The sequence below is a fragment of the Daphnia pulex genome, chromosome 7 (assembly GCF_021134715.1).
Source record: "Daphnia pulex isolate KAP4 chromosome 7, ASM2113471v1".
Lineage (NCBI taxonomy): Eukaryota > Metazoa > Arthropoda > Branchiopoda > Diplostraca > Daphniidae > Daphnia > Daphnia pulex.
Genome location: NC_060023.1, coordinates 11,342,118 through 11,357,384, shown reverse-complemented (window position 1 = coordinate 11,357,384; position 15,267 = coordinate 11,342,118). Strand labels below are relative to the sequence as shown.

Below are 15,267 nucleotides of genomic sequence, written 5' to 3'. Positions count from 1 at the left end.
TATTTTTTATTTTGAATTTTATTAATTAAAATTTTATTTTTACAAATGAAAACGCAACAAGAGTAAAAATATAATGATGTTTGATGTTAAAATGTATTAATTTGACTTTAACCTCTATGAAGATAAATACATTTAAGTTACATAAGAGGCATTTTCTTGATAAATCGTCGATGCCACAAAAATGCTGTGATAATTGATAATGAATACCACGTTAAAATGTACGAAACGTGTTCATTTCTAACAGTAACAACTGTTTGTCCACCTACAGGTCCATCCGGTACTGTGCTATCAGCGTCCGCGTCAAAGAAAATTGGCGCAGTGTCTAGAAGCCGAGCCATTCCCTCCACATCTCTGTACGCAATATATATGAAGTTATCTAACTTTGCGAAAAATATAATTGTCTTTACCTGAAATGAAACATGCGGTCTTTGGGCTGATTTTGGGGTACAAACTGGGGGCGATTTTCATTAGAGCGGTACACTCCAATCAGTTTTGTTTCGCCTTCTCTTTGTCCATTTAGTCTGGTGAATGGATTCATTTTTTTACGAGGAATCCATCCGCGGTTTACAAGAACTGTGAGACTAAAAGTAACTTGTAGAAAATTGAGAAAATTAACTGTTTGAATGTCTTACTTGGAATCTGATAGTTTAAATGGAGTGATGACTAAATAGCCACTCTGCCCTGAAGACAACATCCCACCACCTTCATTTTTTTCATTTCCAACCAGTGATCTTGGCCCAATGTAAATCTCTTTGTCATGTTCAAATTTTCCATGGAGTTCAAACTTCCGGTATTCCATGTCAGATAGCCCTTCAATACTGTAGAGCATTGGTGTAAATATGCATAAAAGGGTAGAGTTAAAGAATTGTATCAGTCTCACTCTGTAGACTGAAATGGAATTGGTGGTGCAGACGTTCTGCTGGCAAGATGATCAATAACACCAAGTTTCCACTGACGTCTGAAAATCTGCCAGGTCCCAAGGCCGAAAGTGATGGCTGGAATAGCCTACATTTATTGGATCAATTTTTTGTTAAAGAACTATATGTACGTTTTATTTTTAAAATCGATTATCTTACCAATAACGAATAACCGTGAATTCCGATATCTACAGCATTTCTTTGCCCATAGCTTGAGGCTGATCGTCTTACGTAATTTTGTGTACATGTCTGAATAGTAGCAGAAAATGAATGTTGAAAAACACAGTTTTGAAGCTATAAACCAAATTACCTTAATTCTTCTAATTTTCTGAAAATGCCTTAAACTGAGCATTGTAATCAATTTCAATTTAATCTCTTTAGGAAAAGAAAAGGTCTTCACAAAAAAAGTGCAGAAGAGTTTTTGAATAACACTTGAACGATCAGAGACACCTAGCGCATTTTCAGATAAACCTATGGTGAATTGTCAGCTACCTGCGTTAGCAAGGTACCCGAAGGGATATTTGCGATTTTTTTTTCATTTAAAAAAAGAGATCAAAATAGCGTATGACCTACAAAAGTCTAAAAAAAGCTACATTATATTAAATCTAAAAATAGCCTTTTCAATAAGGTTTTGTTCAATTTTAAATACAGAGTCCGTGCTTAAGCAGCATCACACTTTGGTCTCTGAATTTAGAATTCAAACAAGTCAACTGTCAACACTCACAATAACACATCGTCTTTGCTTGTGAAAAAAATAGCAACCCGAAAGAATTTAAGTATTTTACCGATTTTACCCGGAAGTTTTCTTCACCTTTCGTGGTGCCGTGGTTGACCAGGGCGTCGTCTAGGTTTTGTCAACGACATTACCTATTTCTCCTCGCTGGTCGACTGTTGAGTAGAAATTGGGAATTGTCAGTTGTCATCGATAGTCATAGGATTTTCTTCGATTATTACTTGGAAGTCGCATTTAGGATTAGTGCGCCTTCCTCGACACGGAGGTCTTTTCTCCTCTGACACATCGCTCACCGATTCTGCTGATCGTTTTCGATGGGATGAATCCTTTGATCGGCTGTTATATGTCTGAACAACCAGTTCAGATTGCCATTTGTTTTTTCTTCGGTTTTGAATGTGGTTGAAGCGCGTTGAAAGCTTGGCAAACTCGTGACTTTACCGTCCATTCTTCACTGGGATTTTCACGTGAATAAAGAGGCCGGAGAGTGATGAGGTCTAAGTTCCGTTTTTCTTGTCCACAAGGCCTCATGAAATTCAGTTCTTCAGATAAATCTAAATTAGAAATAAAATAATCATTGGACACAAAATAATGCACGTTCGTGGAAAAAGAACCCTATAAATGTTACACACTAAAATCCCCTTAACCTAAACCGAGGGTCGAAGACTAAACAGAAGGTCGGGCCTATTGGCCCCCAGATTTCGGGAAGAAACGTCAAGACATCTATATTCATATCTATTACTTGCTGTGTTCATAATCATACCATACAATAAAAAATTTGTTTGTGTAGTAGTCCTACTATAAATAAATTTTCCTTTTGTCTCACCCAAAGTTTGTTTTACTGCTTAACATACACAGAATTGTTTACTACTAAGAAATAATTAAGTTATATATGCTGTGCTTACAACTTACAAGTTAATTCTGTAATTATTTACTCTAAGAAACTTTGTCGTGCAATACAAAATATTGTTACCTTTACTTCTACTTCTGGATATTGTTACCTTCCATTCCATTCCAGATTCCAGATTCCATTCCATTCCAGATTCCATTCCATTCCATTCCAGATTCCAGATTCCATTCCAGATTCCATTCCAGATTCCAGATTCCATTCCAGATTCCAGATTCCATTACATTCCAGATTCCATTCCATTCCAGATTCCATTCCATTCCAGATTCCGTTCCATTCCAGATTCCATTCCATTCCAGATTCCATTCCATTCCAGATTCCATTCCATTCCAGATTCCATTCCATTCCAGATTCCATTCCAGATTCCATTCCAGATTCCAGATTCCATTCCATTCCAGATTCCATTCCATTCCAGATTCCATTCCATTCCAGATTCCATTCCATTCCAGATTCCATTCCAGATTCCATTCCAGATTCCATTCCATTCCAGATTCCAGATTCCATTCCAGATTCCAGATTCCATTCCAGATTCCATTCCAGATTCCAGATTCCATTCCATTCCATTCCATTCCATTCCAGATTCCATTCCCTTCCAGATTCCATTCCATTCCAGATTCCATTCCATTCCAGATTCCATTCCATTCCAGATTCCATTCCTACTAACTCCTCCTCCTCAACCTCCTCAACCTCCTCCTCCTCATTCTTCTCCTCCTCAAACTCCTCCTCCTCAACCTCCTCCTCCTCAAACTTCTCCTCCTCATTCTCCTCCTCCTCAACCTCCTCACTTCCTCCTCAACCTCCTCCTCCTCATTCTCCTCCTCCTCAACCTCCTCAACCTCCTCAACCTCCTCCTCCTCATTCTCCTCCCCCTCAACCTCCTCAACCTCCTCCTCCCCATTCTCCTCCTCCTCAATCTCCTCCTCCTCAAACTCCTCCTCCTCATTCTCCTCCACCTCAACCTCCTCCTCCTAATTCTCCTCCTCCTCAACCTCCTCAACCTCCTCCTCCTCATTCTCCTCCTCCTCAACCTCCTCCTCCTCATTCTCCTCCTCCTCAACCTCCTCCTCCTCATTCTCCTCCTCCTCAATCTCCTCCTCCTCCTCCTCCTCAATCTCCTCCTCCTCATTCTTCTCCTCCTCAAACTCCTCCTCCTCATTCTCCTCCACCTCAACCTCCTCCTCCTAATTCTCCTCCTCCTCAACCTCCTCCTCCTCAAACTCCAGATTCCATTCCATCCCAGATTCCATTCCATTCCAGATTCCATTCCATTCCAGATTCCATTCCATTCCAGATTCCATTCCATTCCAGATTCCATTCCATTCCATTCCAGATTCCATTCCATTCCAGATTCCATTCCATTCCAGATTCCATTCCATTCCAGATTCCATTCCATTCCAGATTCCATTCCATTCCAGATTCCATTCCATTCCAGATTCCATTCCATTCCAGATTCCATTCCATTCCAGATTCCATTCCATTCCAGATTCCATTCCATTCCAGATTCCATTCCATTCCAGATTCCATTCCATTCCAGATTCCATTCCATTCCAGATTCCATTCCATTCCAGATTCCATTCCATTCCAGATTCCATTCCACATTCCATTCCATTCCATTCAACATTCCATTCCACATTCCATTCCATTCCATTCCACATTCCATTCCACATTCCATTCCATTCCATTCCATTCCACATTCCATTCCATGCCAGATTCCATTCCATTCCAGATTCCATTCCTTTCCAGATTCCATTCCATTCCAGATTCCATTCCAGATTCCATTCCAGATTCCATTCCAGATTCCATTCCATTCCAGATTCCATTCCATTCCAGATTCCATTCCATTCCAGATTCCTTCCAGATTCCATTCCAGATTCCATTCCAGATTCCATTCCAGATTCCATTCCAGATTCCATTCCATTCCAGATTCCATTCCATTCCAGATTCCATTCCATTCCAGATTCCATTCCATTCCAGATTCCATTCCATTCCAGATTCCATTCCATTCCAGATTCCTTCCAGATTCCATTCCATTCCAGATTCCATTCCATTCCAGATTCCATTCAATTCCAAATTCCATTCCATTCCAGATTCCATTCCAGATTCCATTCCATTCCACATTCCATTCCATTCCACATTCCATTCCATTCCAGATTCCATTCCATTCCAGATTCCATTCCATTCCAGATTCCATTCCATTTCAGATTCCTTCCAGATTCCATTCCATTCCAGATTCCATTCCATTCCAGATTCCTTCCAGATTCCATTCCATTCCAGATTCCATTCCATTCCAGATTCCATTCCTTTCCAGATTCCATTCCGTTCCAGATTCCATTCCATTCCAGATTCCATTCCATTCCATTCCATTCCATTCCATTCCATTCCACATTCCATTCCACATTCCATTCCACATTCCATTCCACATTCCATTTCATGCCAGATTCCATTCCATTCCAGATTCCATTCCATTCCAGATTCCATTCCATTCCAGATTCCATTCCATTCCAGATTCCATTCCATTCCAGATTCCATTCCATTCCAGATTCCATTCCATTCCAGATTCCATTCCATTCCAGATTCCATTCCATTCCAGATTCCATTCCATTCCAGATTCCAGATTCCATTCCATTCCAGATTCCATTCCAGATTCCATTCCAGATTCCATTCCATTCCAGATTCCATTCCATTCCAGATTCCATTCCAGATTCCATTCCAGATTCCATTCCATTCCAGATTCCATTCCATTCCAGATTCCATTCCATTCCAGATTCCATTCCATTTCAGATTCCATTCCATTCCAGATTCCATTCCATTCCAGATTCCATTCCATTCCAGATTCCATTCCATTCCAGATTCCAGATTCCATTCCATTCCAGATTCCATTCCAGATTCCATTCCAGATTCCATTCCATTCCAGATTCCATTCCATTCCAGATTCCATTCCAGATTCCATTCCAGATTCCATTCCATTCCAGATTCCATTCCAGATTCCATTCCATTCCAGATTCCATTCCAGATTCCATTCCATTCCAGATTCCATTCCATTCCAGATTCCATTCCATTCCAGATTCCATTCCATTCCAGATTCCATTCCATTCCAGATTCCATTCCATTCCAGATTCCATTCCATTCCAGATTCCATTCCATTCCAGATTCCATTCCATTCCAGATTCCATTCCATTCCAGATTCCATTCCATTCCAGATTCCATTCCAGATTCCATTCCATTCCAGATTCCATTCCATTCCAGATTCCATTCCATTCCAGATTCCATTCCATTCCAGATTCCATTCCATTCAAGATTCCATTCCATTCCATTCAAGATTCCATTCCATTCCAGATTCCATTCCATTTCAGATTCCATTCCAGATTCCATTCCATTCCAGATTCCAGATTCCATATTCCATTCCATTCCAGATTCCATTCCATTCCAGATTCCAGATTCCATTCCAGATTCCATTCCATTCCAGATTCCATTCCAGATTCCATTCCAGATTCCATTCCATTCCAGATTCCATTCCATTCCAGATTCCAGATTCCATTCCAGATTCCATTCCAGATTCCAGATTCCATTCCATTCCAGATTCCATTCCATTCCAGATTCCATTCCATTCCAGATTCCATTCCATTCCATTCCAGATTCCATTCCAGATTCCATTCCATTCCAGATTCCATTCCATTCCAGATTCCATTCCATTCCAGATTCCATTCCATTCCAGATTCCATTCCATCACAGATTCCATTCCATTCCAGATTCCATTCCATTCCAGATTCCATTCCATTCCAGATTCCAATCCATTCCATTCCAGATTCCATTCCATTCCATTCCAGATTCCATTCCATTCCAGATTCCATTCCATTCCATTCCAGATTCCATTCCATTCCAGATTCCATTCCAGATTCCATTCCATTCCATTCCAGATTCCATTCCATTCCAGATTCCATTCCATTCCAGATTCCATTCCATTCCAGATTCCATTCCATTCCAGATTCCATTCCATTCCAGATTCCATTCCATTCCAGATTCCATTCCATTCCAGATTCCATTCCATTCCAGATTCCATTCCATTGCTTATGTACATACTACTTAATCGTAAGTATGCACGCTAAGAAAAAAATATTTGTCGAAAACTTCTGAAGAGATTCCCTCATTGTTATATTTACCTATTCAGAGTCTTCTCTGCTCACGCATCCTATCTATAGGAGATCTTTTAATTGGATCCATATCCACTTTGTTTTGACGACCCATTTTCCAAAACAAATGTAATTGCTCGTAATTATTTGACACTAAAATATCGAATGGACTGTACACCAAACGACCAGACAATGGGCTGAAGTGTACTGTAATGGTCGTTTACTCGTTTCGTTTCAAAATCGAAGTCAAAGTTGATGTCACTACGCGGTCATTCTATTCTATTTACATATTTACACTTTCATCATTCCAAAATAGAAGTGGCGCTTTTTACGTTTACACGCATCCTCCAACATTAAAACTATTTTTTGTATTCTGGCTTGATTAGCCATCTAGTGGGCAATCGAGTACTTGATTAGCCATCTAGTGGGCAATCGAGTACTAAACCCACCCATACCAGCAAATAAAAAACGTGATTAGAAACCCTTCGGGTAATTCAGCGCGTAAATAGGACGTCGATTTTTTAAAAAAAGAGGAATTTGTGTTACTTCTCATGTTCTCATATGGAACAGAAAAATGAAAAATTGAGGTCATTTTTTTTCAAATTTATATTTGTATGTTGATGAACAGTTTCATGGTTGACATATTTTGGCAGGCATGTTAGGTACTTTTAAATCACAATACAAATAGTAACAGTATAATACATTTGATTAACAACACATTATAACGGAGTGAGGATCTACTTCTCATACTGCTGTGGAGGTTGTATTCCGCCAACAAAGTAATCAAGATAGCCAATCAAAACGATTGGAAAACTGTACCTAATCCACTTGCCAGCGGTTCTGGTTGATTGTTTAGGGAATTCTTTGTCCGAAATCTAAACATGGTTCAAAGCAGAAATATAAAATTATGTGAAAATCAATTTGTTATAAAATTATTATTAGATTAAAAATTATGCATACCAAGTTGTTGAGATATGTAATCCTTCGGCGAAAATTGGCGCGAAGTCCCATCATGTAACGATTGTTAACTTTTCTTCCTTCTTCCGAAAAGGCGTGTACTACTTCCAGCTGATCTGCAACCTCTCGAATTGTTCAACGAACGATTAAAAATTTGTTAATTAATTAATTTTACTTCGTAAAATATGAGGCTTACTAGAAACGACAAAAGAAGAGCTCCGAACAACAAAGTCTGGGACAACATTTCGCGATTTTCGTTTTAGTCAAAATGACGGAGAGATTATGCCTGGTGCTTATTTTATACCACAAAGTCTGTAAAAGGTAACGCCTGGAGGTATTGCTTCACTATTAAAAAAATAATAATAAATTCCGCAACAACGAAAAACTCTCCTATTCCCTGAGGTGAGAAAAAAATATGGTGAAAAGAAACAACAACAAACAAGCTACAGTAGTTATAAGAAAAAATCGGCAAACCCAGAAACCGCTATAGTAACCAACATCAGATTTCTATATGTAAATTTCGATCTACAGTTGCGTTGATGTTAATCAATTTCGACGTCGACTTATTCGACCGCGGCTGATCGCGTCAAAGTTATCGTGTATTAAATTTCGTTACAGTTCAATCCATCTTGTAGACTGATTTATTCGGAGTAGGCTATTTCCATGAGGACACTGTAATTGCAAATGTCAAATTAACTGTTGGTTAGGTTATCCCAGCGTGAAAGGATTACCGTTGCATAATCGTTTTAGTATCCAATAACTGCACAGCCAACGTGGGTAGTATTCAGCCCAAACCATTTCCGTGTAATGGCCAATAACGTTCACAGTTATGCAATGCCTTCAGGGTGGGATTTCAATCAAATCGTTAAAAACAAATATTTTCTTTTTATCGCACCGTTCAGTTGTATGTGAGCTGACGTTTTACCTGATGAAATCCCCGCAGTTCATAAATCAACTTCTTGGAACCAGCCGTCCTTGGCTTCTTGCCATTAATAATAACGACCCAGTTTGACGTGTTTTTTTATCAGGTGCAGTAAACGTAACTGAATCTCACACCGATAAGGTTTTGACCGTATATTCAAGTGGAACCTCGAATCTCCTCATCGGATGCAATTTTCTGACGAATTTAATTTGTGCAGATGTAATAGTTCCTCTGTTGCTCTCACATCTGTTGGACTAGGCCACCTCATCGCCCCTAAAAATTGTAATTAAACCAATGCAATTATAGAACTGTGATTTTAGAGAGTTTCTTAAACATTACCAGAATGGACCATCAGTGCAACTAGGGAAAGTAAGGTATAATTGACGGAACAGAACGAAAATGGGTTGATCGTAATCACAAGAAGGACTAGGGCGAGAAAGCTTCGCATTGCATAAATATCAATAAATATAGCCTGGCAGTATACTACTTGTTCCTCTTCTAGGCCATAGAGATCTAGAGCCAGCCGGGAATTCCCCATCAAAAAGATCGGTAATACTCATAAGGAAAAAAGACTCAAAGAAAGAAAGACTCGGAAAAAGTTAATTGCGGAGAGCGGAGAGCACTTAACACTTCCAGCTGAAAGAAGAAAAAAATATACTAAAACTCAAAACTATTATGCGACTAAATTTTGTAATTTAAAAAAATAATGATATTCATTTCCTACCATAAAAGACAATAGGAGAGCTCCCAAACCGATTTCTGCACAACGTCATGCTGTGTCGGTGAATTTAGATGAAAGACACGAACGTTATTTTTCTTATCGCCAAGAATAGAATGAACTAAGCGAGTTTGTGAATATATGAATCCGAAAAATTGCATGCAAGGACTATTGTAGTTGTGACTTGTGACCCACATGGTAAATTTCCCCCTGAGCGTTCCTTGAAGTATGGTGGGAAAATCGTAGTCACTAATGTTCTGTTGAACCTGAGAATTGGCTGGACGGCCGTTGCCTTTATTTGGTATTATAATTAGAAAGGGTCTGTGTTGAATAATGAGCTCAACATTTTCAGGTGAAACAGTCTTGAGCAACTTGTTGGGCCTTCATTTTCTCGGCAAAAATGACTAGAAATTAAAGACTAAGTATAATTTGACTACAAAGTCTCAAGCACCATTTTACGCCGGTTAATTTCTTAAATGACTTCCTTATCGTTTCCCGGATTAACACGGTGTTAATCCCGGTGCCTTTGGAATGGAACAGTTGGATCGCACATCATTGACCTACTTGTTCGGCTTACCACCAATGATCCTTACCAATGATCCGAAGCGGATGCAAGAGTTGCTGGACACGGCTCAGTCGTTACCTGTTACTCAACTTCCCACTCCCGACAGCTGTCATCATCGACGACACGATACTGTCTATCGAAGCATTCAGAGTTAGAGTGAGCCATTCGTCCCTGCGAAGAAGAGTTAAATCAGGTTTTATCTTCGATGGGCTTGAAAGTTACTGTTGAGCGATTGAGGAGGAGGAAACGAAACTCAAAGGAGTTTCAACTGGCGAGTACAATCAAGATCAGCACAACAAGTGTGGACACGAACATCACAACCATCATTTACCACAACAACAGCAACTGCAAGAAGAACAACTGCAGCAACGCAATCACCACCATAATCACCACACATGAGGCTGGCAAAACCAATCTCCCCCTCAAGGTTTGGAAAATGGAATGGAAAAAGTAAAAGAAAAAAGAATACAACTTGAACTTAATTGTCGGATATTTATTTTCGAGTGTGTCGGTCGTTTTGTGAAATATTTCAACAAGAATTCGCCGTTATCTTTTTACTGTTGTGTGGTGTTGGTAAATTGGTAAACAATTTTCAAAAAGATCCCGCCCTTGTTAGCCAGCAGTTGTGCGCGCCACCTCGTGTACGAAGTTGACACTACCTAGTTCAAACAGCCCATCCCAGCTCAGCAGCACATGTGTCGTGTAACGTGCTATGTTAGTTGTTTACTGATGTATTTTCTTTACGAAGCCTTGTTATTTTCCGGCGACATGGTTATAAATATTCTTTCAACTTAAGCCAGATACAGTTAAAAGTATTGCATGTGATAAATGGTTATTATTCGCTGGCCATCTATACGTGGAACCAAGTGTAGGTGCATATTACGAGACGTTAGTGCTTGGGACAATTTTCATTAACCAAGCTTTGACCACGTGTTTGTTTGACTGTCTCCAGTGGTTTCCAGTCTGTAGATTAAGCCAATTAAGGGTTGAAATGGCTCCATTTTGGGATTAACAGATTAGCAAGAGGCCAAGAGCCCTCTTAAACGTAAGCACCGGAAGTTGTTCTGAAGCTGCTTTGGGTAATAATTTGGTTTGCGAAAATCCTTTATTCAATTGTTTTCAAAAATCAATTGTATTTGAAATATTTCAGGTACTTCACAACATAATACTAACAAAACAAGAAAAAAAATTCAATGTCAGAAGTTTGATGGAAGATTTATAGTGTTGTTCGCTTCAATTTTGGCATGGCATGTTTCATGCCTTTTAAGGTCTGATTTTCTCAACGTTTTTTGGTAGGTAGTACAGTTTGCAAATAAGGGAACTTTTGACACAGACCTTGAAACCTTTTCTTCTATCAAAAGGAATTAGTAAGCCTATTTATGAAACACTTGAAATATATGTTAGACCAAAATTCCAATTTACATTTTTTTTTTAAGGCACTCTTCCTACATCCAGCACGATGATCAGCAGCACTTTGAGACTAAGTCTTTACGAAGTAAAAAAAACTTATTCAGCGCAAGTAACCAATAATCACGTTGGTAAGGTGAGTCAAAATTAGTAGTTGGCAGTTGAGGTAAACCAAGAAGAAGATGAAAATTTTCATGCTTTGTATGAAAATTCAAAAGAATTTCAATTCTTTCATGTTTTGCTAAATATCTTGAATGAACTATTATATCGCAATAAGCGGAATATCCGACGGATGAGCCGATTGTGGGATCTTCAATTGACTTACGATTCCATCATTTGAGCTCGCCACGTTTTGAGGCAGCAACGTGCCGACAACAATGAAGCGAGTTGAAGATATCGAAAGTAATACGTAACACTAACAATACATTAGTCTTGTTTTTTAATTAAATGTTCACTTTTATCCACGTAGGAAAGGACTAGGAGAAACACGTCAAAATTGTCGAGGATTACATGTCAACCAGATCTTTCACAGGGCTTTTTCAGCCACAACGTTGGTGGAAGAATAACGCTGAATTAGCCACACTGGAAAACATCAAACGAAGAAAAAACAAATCATATTGTTGGAAAATGTCGTGTTACTTTATTCTAGGTAATTGTATTTGTGCAAATTGTTAAGCTAATAAAACGATCTTTATCTTTTGTGATAACAAATTATACAGGTACATTATCTACGTTATCTCCAAATAAAGTAATTAGGTCTAGATTTTGGCATTAGATTTTTCCCCCTCGGCATGCATAAAACAACATTCAGATTAACACTTACACTTATTTACACGAGTTTACTTACGCAAAATTGTGAGATGATGTTGTCAAGCCAGCGTCTTCACAAGGATTAAAGGGGAGGAGAGACAAAATAACTGTATCAAGGCTGTTCGCTACCAAACGATGTTGAGTTCAAATTGGGTCAATAAAGGTTACTCCTCCTCCTCCCTTCAATTGCTCCATTTTCATCTGACCTCGAATACTGAAAAACACCTCAGGGATTTTGCTGCGGGAAGTCGGCGTGCCGATGGGCATTACAGAGGCCAAAAAATGCTCAGTAGTCCACGTATTCGCACGGTGTGCACTTGTCTCTAGTTTGCTGCTGTAGTTTTGCATCTTCACGCCTTTGCACTTGGATTAATTTCGTTTTATGCATTGCCTACACAATTTGTCGTGGTTTCTCTGTGGTTTTTTGTGTCGTTGATGGTCGTAGATTTCGTTTTACTATTTCATCACTATATCAGCACAATTGCATCTGCACTGTAATAGTCTTGTAGTGTTCGTAGATTGATTCACCTTCTTTGTTGTCCACACCAGTAGCTACTTAATGAGAGTAAGCCGATCTAGATAAGGTTAAAGTTAAGCATAAGTTAAGGATATTTAAGCTAAGGCTATTGTAGGTTAAGCTAAGATAAGGTTTAAGTTCACGATAGAAATAGTTGCCAATTTACTGTGGTGCCTTTGTGGTGTAGAAATTTCGTCTTTAGCAATCCCCAACCCTAACGTGTCAACTAATAACCCTTTTTTTCAGGAAATTGTGAATCTAAATTGAATGTGTTAGCTGTATATTTTCTATTTTTGCTTAATTGATTGTGGTTTAAAAAAACTGTAAAGTTTATCCATCATTTGTCGTTGATGTAATTAGGATCATGGACCGGGGAGGATCGCCGCCGCCACTACAAGATAGGACCCTGGCCCACGGGTCGAAGGTACATTTAATTTGATTCTTAATGCCTTAAACTTCTTTTATTAATGTTTTTGGATTTTATTTAGACTGGAGAGGATCGCCGCCGCCACCGACGCCGCCGCCACCACCGCCGCCACCACCGGAGCCGCTTCAAGATCGTCGCACGCTAGGACCTTCGCCAATGGATCTCAGGTATATTTTTTAATTCTAAGTGTCTAACCATACTTTTTTTTATGTACTCTAGATGGGACCCAGGACCAAGGAGGATCGCCGCCGCCACTACAAGATCGTCGCTTCAAGATAGGACCCTGGCCCACGGGTCGAAGGTAAATCTAATTTGATTCTTAATGCCTTAAACTTCTTTTATTAATGTTTTTGGATTTTATTTAGACTGGAGAGGATCGCCGCCACCACCGCCGCCACCACCGGAGCCGCTTCAAGATCGTCGCACGCTAGGACCTTCGCCAATGGATCTCAGGTATATTTTTTAATTCTAAGTGTCTAACCATACTTTTTTTTATGTACTCTAGATGGGACCCAGGACCAAGGAGGATCGCCGCCGCCACTACAAGATCGTCGCTTCAAGATAGGACCCTGGCCCACGGGTCGAAGGTAAATCTAATTTGATTCTTAATGCCTTAAACTTCTTTTATTAATGTTTTTGGATTTTATTTAGACTGGAGAGGATCGCCGCCACCACCGCCGCCACCACCGGAGCCGCTTCAAGATCGTCGCACGCTAGGACCTTCGCCAATGGATCTCAGGTATATTTTTTAATTCTAAGTGTCTAACCATACTTTTTTTTATGTACTCTAGATGGGACCCAGGACCAAGGAGGATCGCCGCCGCCACTACAAGATCGTCGCTTCAAGATAGGACCCTGGCCCACGGGTCGAAGGTAAATCTAATTTGATTCTTAATGCCTTAAACTTCTTTTATTAATGTTTTTGGATTTTATTTAGACCGGAGAGGATCGCCGCCACCACCACCGGAGCCGCTTCAAGATCGTCGCACGCTAGGACCTTCGCCAATGGATCTCAGGTATATTTTTTAATTCTAAGTGTCTAACCATACTTTTTTTTATGTACTCTAGATGGGACCCAGGACCAAGGAGGATCGCCGCCGCCACTACAAGATCGTCGCTTCAAGATAGGACCCTGGCCCACGGGTCGAAGGTAAATCTAATTTGATTCTTAATGCCTTAAACTTCTTTTATTAATGTTTTTGGATTTTATTTAGACTGGAGAGGATCGCCGCCACCACCGCCGCCACCACCGGAGCCGCTTCAAGATCGTCGCACGCTAGGACCTTCGCCAATGGATCTCAGGTATATTTTTTAATTCTAAGTGTCTAACCATACTTTTTTTTATGTACTCTAGATGGGACCCAGGACCAAGGAGGATCGCCGCCGCCACTACAAGATCGTCGCTTCAAGATAGGACCCTGGCCCACGGGTCGAAGGTAAATCAAATTTGATTTTAAATGCCTTAAACTTCTTTTATTAATGTTTTTGGATTTTATTTAGACCGGAGAGGATCGCCGCCACCACCACCGGAGCCGCTTCAAGATCGTCGCACGCTAGGACCTTCGCCAATGGATCTCAGGTATATTTTTTAATTCTAAGTGTCTAACCATACTTTTTTTTATGTACTCTAGATGGGACCCTGGACCAAGGAGGATCGCCGCCGCCACTACAAGATCGTCGCTTCAAGATAGGACCCTGGCCCACGGGTCGAAGGTAAATCTAATTTGATTTTAAATGCCTTAAACTTCTTTTATTAATGTTTTTGGATTTTATTTAGACTGGAGAGGATCGCCGCCACCACCGCCGCCACCACCGGAGCCGCTTCAAGATCGTCGCACGCTAGGACCTTCGCCAATGGATCTCAGGTATATTTTTTAATTCTAAGTGTCTAACCATACTTTTTTTTATGTACTCTAGATGGGACCCAGGACCAAGGAGGATCGCCGCCGCCACTACAAGATCGTCGCTTCAAGATAGGACCCTGGCCCACGGGTCGAAGGTAAATCTAATTTGATTCTTAATGCCTTAAACTTCTTTTATTAATGTTTTTGGATTTTATTTAGACCGGAGAGGATCGCCGCCACCACCACCGGAGCCGCTTCAAGATCGTCGCACGCTAGGACCTTCGCCAATGGATCTCAGGTATATTTTTTAATTCTAAGTGTCTAACCATACTTTTTTTTATGTACTCTAGATGGGACCCTGGACCAAGGAGGATCGCCGCCGCCACTACAAGATCGTCGCTTCAAGATAGGACCCT

The 15,267-nt window shown here is 40.1% G+C and overlaps 1 protein-coding gene and 2 long non-coding RNA genes across 7 annotated transcripts; 1 reads left to right on the top strand and 2 right to left on the bottom strand.

The window, feature by feature from the left end:
- Window positions 1–73: 73 nt before the first annotated feature.
- LOC124198754 (surfeit locus protein 1-like) lies at window positions 74–1,952 on the bottom strand. The gene is made up of 6 exons (XM_046594761.1): window positions 1,228–1,952; window positions 1,077–1,166; window positions 881–1,005; window positions 633–818; window positions 408–581; window positions 74–351 (listed from the first exon to the last, which is right to left on the bottom strand). Exons 1-6 carry the CDS (start codon window positions 1,267–1,269, stop codon window positions 138–140), a joined length of 831 nt encoding a protein of 276 aa, XP_046450717.1. The 5' UTR covers window positions 1,270–1,952; the 3' UTR covers window positions 74–137.
- A 5,496-nt stretch (window positions 1,953–7,448) lies between these two features.
- LOC124198753 lies at window positions 7,449–7,998 on the bottom strand. The gene is made up of 3 exons (XR_006876708.1): window positions 7,838–7,998; window positions 7,645–7,764; window positions 7,449–7,559 (listed from the first exon to the last, which is right to left on the bottom strand). It is a non-coding gene; the product is annotated as an uncharacterized LOC124198753 (long non-coding RNA).
- A 2,551-nt stretch (window positions 7,999–10,549) lies between these two features.
- On the top strand, window positions 10,550–11,967 carry LOC124198752. Of its 5 annotated transcripts, none has more exons than XR_006876704.1 (5): window positions 10,550–10,714; window positions 10,799–10,925; window positions 10,997–11,213; window positions 11,283–11,655; window positions 11,723–11,967. It is a non-coding gene; the product is annotated as an uncharacterized LOC124198752 (long non-coding RNA). The 5 variants fall into 5 exon arrangements; XR_006876705.1 differs by having other exon boundaries at window positions 10,550–10,718; XR_006876707.1 differs by having other exon boundaries at window positions 10,550–10,925; window positions 11,283–11,389; window positions 11,531–11,655.
- Window positions 11,968–15,267: the final 3,300 nt, after the last annotated feature.

Bases quoted from the DNA above. Each gene is read 5' to 3' on its own strand.
- LOC124198754 (XM_046594761.1), bottom strand. From the start codon at position 1,269: ATGCTCAGTTTAAGGCATTTTCAGAAAATTAGAAGAATTAAG. The intron at 582-632 runs GTAAGACATTCA...AGTTACTTTTAG, and splicing joins TTTAAACTATCAGATTCCAA to TCTCACAGTTCTTGTAAACC. The intron at 352-407 runs GTAAAGACAATT...TATTGCGTACAG, and splicing joins GACCGCATGTTTCATTTCAG to AGATGTGGAGGGAATGGCTC.